Here is a 12622-nt window from a genome sequence, read left to right on the forward strand (position 1 = left end):
GACAGTTCTTTGCAGATTTCAAACTCACCTCAAAGGTCTTTTCATAACTGGCTATTAGCACAGGCTTAGGTGTGAATTCAGAGTTTCAGAGACAGATGACTGGTGGGTGAAATTTAAAGAAAACATTAAAGGAAAGCACCAGAATGAGCAACTCTGCAAGAATAAAGGGCACAAGGTGCAGGAGTAACTCAATGGATCAGGCAGCACCTCTGGAGAACATGGATAAATGATGTTTCGGGTATGGACCTGAGCGTTCAATGTTCTCAAAATATGCTGCCTGACCTGCTGAGTTACTCCAGTACTTTGTGTCTTTTTATTAACCAGCATCTGCAATTCCTTGGGCAACTCTGTACATTCACTCCCTACGCAGTTGCTGCCATAGGTATCATTTTCAAAATAGATCATAAGATCATAAATTATTGGAATAGAATTAGGCCGTTCAGCCCATCAATTAAATCATGGCTAATCTATCTTTCCACCCTAGCCCCATTCTCCTGCCTTCTCCCTATAACCTCTGACACCCATACTAAGCAAAAATCCATCTATTTCTGAAAATAGGCTGCTCAGACAGCACATAGAAACATAGAAATTAGGTGCAGTAGTAGGCCATTCGGCCCTTCGAGTCTGCACCGCCATTCAATATGATCATGGCTGATCATCCAACTCAGTATCCCGTACCTGCCTTCTCTCCATACCCCCTGATCCCCTTAGCCACAAGGGCCACATCTAACTACCTCTTAAATATAGCCAATGAACTGGCCTCAACTACCCTCTGTGGCAGAGAGTTCCAGAGATTCACCACTCTCTGTGTGAAAAAAGTTCTTCTCATCTCGGTTTTAAAGGATTTCCCCCTTATCCTTAAGCTGTGACCCCTTGTCCTGGACTTCCCTAACATCGGGAACAATCTTCCTGCATCTAGCCTGTCCAACCCCTTAAGAATTTTATAAGTTTCTATAAGCACCTTTCAAATCCATGACTTTTAATATGAAGAAGGACAAGGGCCAAAGGTGCATAGGATCATCACTACGTGTTCTCTCAAGCTGCACACCATCCTGACCTGGAGGTACATTAAATACAAATTGGAGCTCTTTTCACAGCAAGGCTGTGGGACTGCTGTCACCAGAAAGACTGGTGCATTTCAAGAATGCCTTCTTGAGGGTAATTTGGGCAACAAAAGTTCATCTTGACAGCAACTTCCAGATGACCCCAAGATAAATTAAAAATAAAGTTAGGGGGAGGGACAAAGATGTTTTTCTCTCTCTGTTAGCACTGAAATAAAAGTAGTTTTGCTTCTTCTTCAGCAGTCTCTCAAGACTGAGGATGATTCTTTGCCACTATTTTTTGTGGGTTTTAAAATAGCAAATGAGGCCAAATATTAAACAGCAGATTCTTCCACTAATGGGGCAGAGGATTGGTGCAGGGTAGGTTGTGAGATCTCCCCCTCTCCTGCTGCTTGCATGGGGACTTACACATGCTTCTGGTGGAGTTTGGGCTGTCAATACTCCTTCTCCTATTTCAGCTGTCGTGGATCAGAGTTTCCAGGAGTCAGTGAGTGAATCGTCTTTGCTTCAAGGATCCTTTGAGAACAGCTTTGAAAACTTTTCCGCTAAAGTCAGGTGGCATCCGGCAGCTTCAGTGTCAATAGTGCGTCCCTCTCTGATGAACATAATGCATTCCATGCTCCCTTTGTGTCGAAGACCGATGGGGTGATGACATCTGTCACGTTCGCACGATCTGTCTGTTCCCACGATCACTGTGGCAGAAGTAAGATGGGCCCTCCTGAGGCTGAACACAGGGACATCAACTGGTTCAGAAGGAGTTCCTGCCCACGTCCTTATGCCCCTGTCCCACTTAAGAAACTTGAACGGAAACCTCTGGAGGCTTTGCGCCCCACCCAAGGTTTCCGAGCGGTTCCCGGAGGTTGCAGGTGGTTGCCGGAAGTTGCAGATAGTGGAAGCAGGTAGGGAGACTGACAAAAACCTCCGGGAACTGCACGGAAACCTTGGGTGGGGCGCAAAGTCTCCAGAGGTTTCCGTTCTGGTTTCCTAAGTGGGACAGGGGCATTAGGAACTGCATGAACCAAATAGCGGGATGCCTACTCCATTCTCCCTACTCCGTTCTGAGTTACCCAGTTGCTTCAAGAAGACCAGTACCATCCTGATGCCAAAGAAAAGCAAATTCTCATGCCTCACATAATTACAATAAGGAAATCGAGAACCTTGGAACTTGGTGCCTAAACAACCACTCCCTCAATATCGGCAAGATAAAGGAGACTGTGATTGACTTCAGCAGGCAAAGAAGTACAAACACCGTTCTACATTGATGGTGCCAAAGTAGAGATGGTCAAAAGATTCAAGTTCCGAGGAACATAGATCTCCACAATTCGTCCTGGAAGTGCCACATCAAAGATATGATCAGAAATGCACACCAATGTCTCCACTTCCTTAGAAAGCTTAAGGTATTTGGCGTGTCCCCAACAACTCTCACCAGCTTCCACCGATGCACCGTAGAAAGGGTTTTACCAGGACGTATCACAGCCTAATTGGGAACAGCTCCATCCAAGACTGAAATAAATTGCAGAGAGTTGAGGATATAGCAAAGACCATCACACAAACCTGCCTCCCTTCCATTGACTCTATCTACACTTTATGCTGACTCAGCAAGGCCAGCAGCATAACCAAGGGCCAGTCTCACCCCTGTAACTCCCTCTTCTCCCCTCTCCCATCATCCCAGGAGCTATAACTGACAATTTCTACCTTCCTTTGGTTGCTAGTTTTCCCTGGACAAATTTAAATGACGTCCAATATCTAAGGAACGTAGTTTGATTGGAATATTATAATCACTGACCAGGTAGTCCAAAGTGTCTTGCATGGTTGCTCCCTTACCTGCTGTAACTTAACAAGAAATAATCAAGTTGAGCTTCACATCTTGACTAATTTAACCTCACGTACCTATTGTTGGTCGGGACCTAGATGTCTCCCTCGAACCTCAAAGCTATTTCAGACCCTGTGCAAAGGCACCCGAAACACAACCATCAAGAATACAGTTATCCTTTAGTGTAAGAATGCCTGTGACGAGGGAATAGCATTCACTTATCAAAGAAATACTCTTGTCAGTTTTGCTGAAAATATGTACTTTAAACAACTGAGCATTATGTTTTATTTCATCTTCTGACAGACCTCCAACATGAATGTTCAAGGCATGAGTTGTCTGGTTTGCTAAGTAAGAATTTGCGAAACTGACAGGACTTACGCTTTGATTCGGGGAAATGCTTCTTTGAATAATGTATGAGCGAGGCATTAACTGAAACCATAAAGCTGTGAGCTTTATTGAAACATTGAGATGATATTTATGCATATAAAATGCTTCCGAGTATTTAGTGGTAAATAGCCCAGAGTAATATATGGTTTGAGAGGTCAAAGAAATTCAAGTTAATTAAGCTTTTGAAAAGATAACTGTCCATTGCAAGGAATGACTTCTGAATTTTAATGTAATTTATGCAAGATTATGCAATTTAATGATGCATTCTGCTTAGTTTGCCCATTTATACTTAATGAGGATGTCACTGCATGTATTTTCATTTTGGAATCCAGGAATCCACCAATTGAATCACAGAATTCTTTAGAAGTGCAACACAACAAAACATGTGACAGAACCTGTGATGGAATATAAACATGAGGCAGTAGGAAATATTCAGCTGAGCTGTAGCGACCTGCAAAAAAGAAAAATACCTTAAAAGCCTATAAAAGTGACAGATTTCCATCTCTCCAAGGGAAATAGTGTTAAAGCCTTTGAAGATTCTGGTAAAGGATAAATATTCTTTAAAGATCTTTTTTCAATATTCATAAATAATAAACATGGTAATAATATTCAATAAATCTTTGTAAAGGTCTGCGCATAATTGTGTGTTTGTAATTCATCATCATCATCGGCGGTCACTCGAAACGAGTATGGCTGTCATCGTTCGACAACGTTATAAAAAAAGGGTTGATTGATCCCTTTTTGAAGATAATCTCACTGCAAAATCTTCCGACATTAATATTAAGTTTGAGCTCTCACTCAAAGCTTGGCAATGCAAAGTTCCTTTTATAATCCCATTGCTAGTTCTTACATATGGTCCTTGGGGTTGCTATAACACTCCATCAGGATATCCATTGAAAAACCATGTTCATGCAAAGCTCATACATAGAAACATAGAAATTAGGTGCAGGAGTAGGCCATTCGGCCCTTCGAGCCTGCACCGCCATTCAATATGATCATGGCTGATCATCCAACTCAGTATCCCGTACCTGCCTTCTCTCCATACCCTCTGATCCCCTTAGCCGCAAGGGCCACATCTAACTCCCTCTTAAATATCGCCAATGAACTGGCCTCGACTACCCTCTGTAGCAGAGAGTTCCAGAGATTCACCACTCTCTGTGTGAAAAAAAGTTCTTCTCATCTCGGTTTTAAAGGATTTCCCCCTTATCCTTAAGCTGTGACCCCTTGTCCTGGTCTTCCCCAACATCGGGAGCATCTTTCTAGCCTGTCCAACCCCTTAAGAATTTTGTAAGTTTCTATAAAATCCCCTCTCAATCTCCTAAAGATTCTAGAGAGTATAAACCAAGTCTATCCAGTCTTTCTTCATAAGACAGTCCTGACATCCCAGGAATCAGTCTGGTGAACCTTCTCTGCACTCCCTCTATGGCAATAATGTCCTTCCTCAGATTTGGAGACCAAAACTGTACACAATACTCCAGATGTGGTCTCACCAAGACCCTGTACAACTGCAGTAGAACCTCCCTGCTCCTATATTCAAATCCTTTTGCTATGAAAGCTAACATACCATTCGCTTTCTTCACTGCCTGCTGCACCTGCGTGCCTACTTTCAATGACTGGTGTACCATGACACTCAGGTCTCGCTGCATCTCCCCTTTTCCTAGTCGGCCACCATTTAGATATGTCTGCTTTCCTGTTTTTACCACCAAAATGGATAACCTCACATTTATCCACATTATACTACATCTGCCAAACATTTGACCACTCACCCAGCCTATCCAAGTCACCTTGCAGTCTCCTAGCATACCATACCCTTAGAATGCAGAAAGCTATTCTATTGCAAGTGATCACCCACGGACCAAGCTCCTGCAAGAGCTAGCACTTATACTCTGTTCTCCAAGTGATAGCTATACAGTCACAGTTTTGGGAATAAAGTCCACAAAACAAACACCCCTCTTTCCCCTCTGCCCCCAACTCCTACTTTGGATGGAAGTTCTCAGAAACAGCAATTGGACCTCTGAATGCTACTATGCATGACTGAGGAGAAACTGTCATTGTGTGTGCAGGGCTTTCACATGTGCAATATTCAAGCAGCTACAATTTGCAACCAACCTGATTGCCTCCCAAACATTGGGTATTCACTAGTTACTTGACAATAGCGACAAGTAAGCTGATGTGTGAACAAGCTTGCCTGGAAACTGTGGATTAGAAGCATGAATTCAATCTTGTACACTACATTCATAAGATAGTAGTAGTTTGAAATGATTTTTAGAGGCAATGTGCAATAACTATTAGCTACTCTGTTGCATGTTTAGTTCAAGCAAATAGGGTAGATTAAGAGAGTGTTGTATTTTAAGAGAACCACACAAACTGGGATTGAGAGTGAGAACATCACATGCACTGTATACTTGTATTTATACTTATGCATTTTAAATATGTATGTCATGTTTTATACTTTGGCAATATAACAAGGTTTTTTTTATCATGCCAATAAAGTTTTTAAATTGAAATTGAATTAAATTGAATTGAATTGAGAGAGGGGGAGAGAGGGGGAAAGGGAGAGGGAGAGGGAGAGGGGGAGGGAGAGGGAGAGGGGGAGGGGGAGGGGGAGAGGGAGAGGGAGAGGGAGAGGGAGGGAGAGAAATGACATTCAGATCAATTTCATTCAACCTGAGATGATTGTTGGTGAAGGAAATAGATTTGCAAATAAGTGTCTGGAGTTAGACACTTCAGTTACTCCAGAGTTACTCCAGCTTTTTGTGTCTATCTTCAGTCTAAACCAGCATCTGCAGTTCCTTCGGACACATAAGTGTCTGGAGTCGTGGAGGAGGCCCACAGTTTTGGATAATGTTCACCAAGGACATTGTGTAGATGAGGAGCAGTCAAAGGGAGAAGCATTACATAGAAACATAGAAACATAGAAATTAGGTGCAGGAGTAGGCCATTCGGCCCTTCGAGCCTGCACCGCCATTCAATATGATCATGGCTGATCATCCAACTCAGTATCCTGTACCTGCCTTCTCTCCATACCCCCTGATCCCCTTAGCCACAAGGGCCACATCTAACTCCCTCTTAAATATAGCCAATGAACTGGCCTCAAATACCCTCTGTGGCAGAGAATTCCACAGATTCACCACTCTCTGTGTGGGAAAAAAAAAAAAAAGACTTTACATAGAAAGGGAAAATCATTCCATTGTTGGAGGTACTGTGATTAAAATAGGACAGGGAAAACTGACAACAGGGAAATACAAACCCTGAGGCAGACAGCAGAGCTTTCAAGAGGATGGAGTAGAGGGAGTTATACTACATGATGTGTACTGTAGTGGCCATTTGGCTTTATTTTGTGTGTCATTAATTATGGTATTTGCCTTTAAATTTTAGTCTGCCCGTAATTATGTGTGTGGGATTTATTACGTAGTCGGAGGCTTGTTTGCTGTTGGGTTCTCTTGCGCAGTGGTGTTGTATATAGCTGTGTAGAGCCCTGTGGGGGCATCTTTAATTCCTCTAAGACTAGGCAACCACTAACCCCCTCTTAAATCCCCTGGGGATGAACATTCAGCCAAATGATTTTCTTCTCAAAAGCCCTGCCTTCCCTTCATCCTTCCTGACTTGAAATACCGATTGAAGATTTTAATTCAAATCTTTTGAACCCATCCCTAACTTCATAGAAACATGGATAGAAAAATAAATAGAAACATAGAAAATAGGTGCAGGAGGAGGCCATTCGGCCCTTTGAGCCAGCACCGCCATTCATTGTGATCATGGCTGATCGTTCCTATATCAATAACCCGTGTCTGCCTTCTCCCCATATCCCTTGATCCACTAGCCCCTAGAGCTCTATCTAACTCTCTCTTAAATCCATCCAGTGTTTTGGCCTCCACTGCCCTCTGTGGCAGGGAATTCCACAAATTCACAACTCTCTGGGTGAAAAATGTTTTTTTCTCACCTCAGTCTTAAATGGCCTCCCCTTTATTCTAAGACTGTGGCCCCTGGTTCTGGACTCGCCCTACATTGGGAATATTTTTCCTGCATCTAGCTTGTCTAGTCCTTTTATAATTTTACATGTTTCTATAAGATATCCCATCATTCTTCCAAACTCCAGTGAATACAAGCCTAGTCTTTTCAATCTTTCCTCATATGACAGTCCCGCCATCCCAGGGATCAATCTCGTGAACCTACGCTGCACTGCCTCAATCACAAGGATGTCCTTCCTCAAATTAGGAGACCAAAACTGTACACAATACTCCAGATGTGGTCTTACCAGAGCCCTATACAACTGCAGAAGAACCTCTTTACTCCTATACTGAAATCATTCAATATATTTATTGAAGGGAGGAGTGCTCGGTCTCGGATGTTGGATATTGCATGGGGTGAGGTGAAGGACCTTTCATGGCTTATAGCTATTTATTTTACAATTGACACCAGGTAGCACGGCAGGTTGATTATTTGTTGTGTGTCAGGTGAAGCTTCGGTACAGATGTAACAGCAGAACCTGGTGCTTGTCATTTCACCTGCTATTGAGACAAATACACCTTTGAAATGACGAACAAGATTTAATCTTCTTTTGCATGAACAGGGAGTTGTTTGAAGCTCTGCACAATAAAATTGCTTTAAATATTTTAAAGATCAGGAATGTAAGGACTTTAACCACCCCCTCCCCCTCCTAACATCTGTCCCCACACCTTCTCCCTCGCCTCCTTTCAGGGACCCCAGCAGTTCTCCAGACGACACTGAGATATACATACACCACCTTTAACCTCAGCTACTGCATCCAGTGTTCCCAATGTGTTCTCCTGTACATAATCGAGACCAAGCATAGGGTGGTGACTGTTTCGCCGAACACTCGCACTTGGCCTACCAAGCCCTTCTGGACCTCCCATCCGCCTATGAAAAACCCTGCTTGCCTGTATTCACCCATTACATAGAAACATAGAAAATAGGTGCAGGAGTAGGCCATTCGGCCCTTCGAGCCTGCACCGCCATTCAATATGATCATGGCTGATCATCCAACTCAGTATCCAGTACCTGCCTGCTCTCCATACTCCCTGATCCCTTTAGCCGCAAGGGCCACATCTAACTCCCTCTTAAATATAGCCAACACCTGCTATTCTTTTCCTGCCCTCCTTACTTCTAGCTTTCTTTCCTCTCCATACAATCAGAATGAAGAAGGTTCCCAATCCGAAACATCACCTATCCATGTTCTCCAGGGATGCAGCTTATCCTGCTGAGTTCCTCCTTTTTTGTGTCTCTTTTTGCAAACAAGCATCTGCAATTCCTTGTTTCTACAATGCCAGGACTGGGTTATTTCGCCCGTTGTGTCTGCTCCATTGTTTGATATCATCCAGCATGGTTAACTTGTATTCTAAACTAACTCTCGATGTCTTCATTCCTTCAAATCTAAAACATCAATATTTGTCTTGAATATATTTAACAAACACATCCCTTTTTGGGTGAGAATTCCAAAGATTTACGGGCATGTCCCATGAGCATGCGACTCCATGCGGCAAGCGCTACCTAACGTGGTCACTTGAGCTGTACGGCTTCATGGGGCTGGTCCCACTTCGATTGCCGGAACCGTATGGAGTTGTGCGGAGCTGGTCCTGACATCGCGCGGGGCTCCGAAAAACTGTTCAAAAATTCCGCGCGGCAACGTCCTGCCGGCCCGCAGCCACATTGAGGCCGTACGCACCTCCCTTGACGGCGCACACAGCGTCTTGTCGGCATACGCCTAACCGAACTTCCTGCGGACTTCGCTCGAACTTCACGTCAACTTGTACAGGATCACTCGACCTCCGCGCGGCCCCCGCTTCCGGTTTCGTCACGCTTGCAACATGCAGTCGCATGCTGGTGGGACAGGCCCTGTATGGGGATTACTCGACCTCTGTGTGGCCCTCACTTCCGGTTTGGTCGCGCTTGCCGCATGCAGTCGCATGCTCGTGGGACAGGACCTGTACTACTCTCTAGTAAAGAATCTTCGTAGCCCTGCCCTTAATGGCAGACCGTCAGTTTGATACCATGAACCCAAATGTATTGTCATGTGTACACAGATGTAGTATAAGACCTTTATTTGGGTGTGATCCATAATCATATTAATGATGAGTACAGTCAGGCCATACACAAGTACAACAGAGAGAAAAAGAACAGAATAATGATAAAATACAAAATATAGTTGCAGGACACTAGCACAGTCATTGAATTTGTAATAGTTTGGAAGACAAGTTTTATATTACAGAGAAACTGTTGGGCAATAAACTACCCAGGTGAAGGGAAATATAAATTCTGGATCGACCCTGACAAACCCTCTGAAGAATTTTGTGTGTTTACTGAGAAAAGGTCATTCTTCTAAATTCAAGCTGATTAATTTCTGATTGGCAGAGCAATTGCTGATTAGATTGGTTATCCTGTCCATTGCCTTGAGTTAATGTAAAACCCATTCTGTATGAATAGTTGCTCCAGTATTCCCTTGTGCAATTTGCAAGGTAACTACAAACAGAATCAATCACCAGTACACTTGGGAACACATTCCTCTGAGTGATCACAGGGCCAGGCACTTTTTGTAGCAAGATGGAGTTAAAGTGAGCTGTGTTGAACAAGTTAGGGCTTTATTCTTTGGAGCGCAGAAGGTTAAGGGGGGACTTGATAGAGGTCTTTAAAATGATGAGAGGGATAGACAGAGTTGACGTGGATAAGCTTTTCCCACTGAGAGTAGGGAAGATTCAAACAAGGGGACATGACTTGAGAATTAAGGGACAGAAGTTTAGGGGTAACATGAGGGGGAACTTCTTTACTGAGAGAGTGGTAGCTGTGTGGAATGAGCTTCCAGTGAAGGTGGCGGAGGCAGATTAGTTTTTATCATTTAAAAATAAATTGGATAGTTATATGGACGGGAAAGGTATGGAGGGTTATTACAGCACGGAAACAGGCCATCTCGACCCTTCTAGTCCGTGCCGAACACATAATCTCCCCTAGTCCCATATACCTGCGCTCAGACCATAACCCTCCATTCCCTTCCCTTCCATATAACTATCCAATTTATTTTTAAATGATAAAAACGAACCTGCCTCCACCACCTTCACTGGAAGCTCATTCTACACAGCTACCACTCTCTGAGTATAATCCCATTGCAGCAAATGCTCCTTTCTTATTTTTGAGCTCATTAGATGTACTCTCCAGTATGTCCTCCATGACATTCTCCCTGATTAGCAAAGCACCAACTCCAGCTCTTTCACCCTCCTCTGTATCTTGTCTGAAACATCAAAACACAGGCATATTGAGCTGCCAGTCATGAGCCTCTCGCATTGAAGTCAACACGTCAACCCTTCAGTATCCCCATATTCATGGACCTCTCCATTCCTGTTCTTCCTTTGAGACTTACTTGTCATGGTCTCCACTTTCTCATCAGCCCTTCCATTTGCTAACCTCGTGCTCTAGTTCCCACCCCCCTGCTATTCTAGTTTAAACCCTCCCGAGTAGCACTAGCCAATCACCCTGCAAGGATGTTGGTGCCCCTCCAGTGCAGATGCAACCCCTCCCTCTTGTACAGGTCACTTGTGCCTAACAGATCCCAATGGTTCACAAATCTAAATCCCTGCTCCTGCACCAACTCCACAGCCATGCATTCGCCTGCCCTATCCTCATATTGCCACCTTCACTATCATGTGGCACCGCTAGTAATCCAGAGATTACCATCCTCGAGGTCCTACAAGAGAATGGCCTCAAGGGATTCCAGAACTCTTTCCCTCCTCCCTTTGCTGGTGATCACCCATCTATTCTCTGTCTGCACCTCCGATGTGACCACCTCTCAATAGCTCCCATCTAAATGCCCCTGTCCCACTTAGGAAACCTGAACGGAAACCTTTGGAAACTTTGCGCCCCGCCCAAGGTTTCCGATTCAGATTCAATTTAATTTAATTTAATTTAATTTCCGTGTGGTTCCCGGAAGTTGCAGGTAGTTGCCGGAGGTTGCAGGTAGTGGAAGCAGATAGGGAGACTGACAAAATCCTCTGGGAACCGCACGGAAACCTTGGGTGGGGCGCAAAGTCTCCAGAGGTTTCCATTCAGGTTTCCTAAGTGGGACAGGGGCATAAGGATTCCGCATTCCAGATGAGCCTGAGGTCATCAAACGGCAGCTCCAGTTCCCAAACTATCTAAATTGTGTTAAATGTGAAAGTGACCGGCAGATTAGTGTTTGGGTCTATGTACAGGAATAATGTGTTGAAGGAACATTACATTGCACTTAAGCCTTGATCAGTCTTTCCCCACCTAGATCGAATTCAGGAATTAGTATCAGAAGGAAGGTAAAGGTATACCTAGCTATTGTTGAGAAGATAGAACTGGCTACCACCTGGATTAGTTTTCGTATAAATAGTTCCAGTTAAGAGGAATTTAATAAACCCTTGGAAGAACTCAAGGCAACGTGGATGGAGTTATATATAAAATAGTTTGATGAGGTTTGAACATAATTATCAGCGTAGACCATTTGCGCTGAAAGTAGACACAAAGTAGGCTCTTTGAATCACTTCCCTCTGGAAGGCAACTCCGGACTGTCAAAGCTGACACAGCCAGACATAAAAACAGTTTATATCCACGAGTAGTTGCTCTACTCAGCCCAAAATCTGTAGCCTCCCTTTGATCTGGTATTTTGTTGGTTCACATGCTTTATCAATGGTGTTTTATCATTAATGTTTTATTATTATTAATATTTAGTGTTTTCTGAGTCATTCATAACTGTCACTGTATGTCATGTTGTTGTGGGCGGAGCACCAAGGCAAATTCCTTGTATGTGAATACTTGGCCAATAAATTTACTTACTTACTTACTTACTTAAAATGCTGGAGTAACTCAGCGGGTCAGGCAGCATCTCTGGAGAGAAAGAATGGGTCGAGACCCTTGATCCTTCAACAGGTTTTGCGCCGAATGGCCTGGTTCTGTGTTGTGAGCACCGTGTAAGATTACGTAAATGTTTTGTTTTTTTGTTTTTTTTTCAGAGCGGTTCAATGTGTATTTGATGCCAACCCCCAACCTGGACATCTATGGAGAATGCACCATGCAGATCACACATGAGAACATCTACCTATGGGACATCCACAATCCCAGAGTAAAACTTGTCATGTGGCCTCTCAGCTCTCTCAGGCGATATGGAAGGGATTCGACATGGTTTACATTCGAAGCTGGCAGGTAACTATGATAATGAATTACCTCTCCATTTAACTAGGACAGCTTCTTCCTCTCTCAGGAACAGCTTCTTTTGCCTCCCCCCGAACCCTTCCCTCAGGAACAGATCCTTCCCCTCTGTTATTAGATTTTTGAACGACCCTTCGATAAGCTGGGTACTGTCCGATTCACCTCTACCCCGTGGCGGACA

General features: G+C 43.8%; 1 protein-coding gene across 2 annotated transcripts in view; it reads left to right on the plus strand.

Annotated features, from left to right (window-relative positions):
- Positions 1 to 12622, plus strand: part of dok6 (docking protein 6) — a 479143-nt gene that overhangs the window by 370445 nt on the left and 96076 nt on the right. For both annotated transcript variants that reach the window (XM_055634869.1, XM_055634870.1), the window contains exon 5: positions 12246 to 12435. In XM_055634869.1, the coding sequence (XP_055490844.1) occupies positions 12246 to 12435 (190 nt within the window). The remainder of the gene's footprint in view (positions 1 to 12245; positions 12436 to 12622) is intronic.

Source organism: Leucoraja erinacea, chromosome 4 (genome assembly GCF_028641065.1).
Source record: "Leucoraja erinacea ecotype New England chromosome 4, Leri_hhj_1, whole genome shotgun sequence".
In the NCBI taxonomy this organism is placed as follows: Eukaryota; Metazoa; Chordata; class Chondrichthyes; order Rajiformes; family Rajidae; genus Leucoraja; species Leucoraja erinaceus.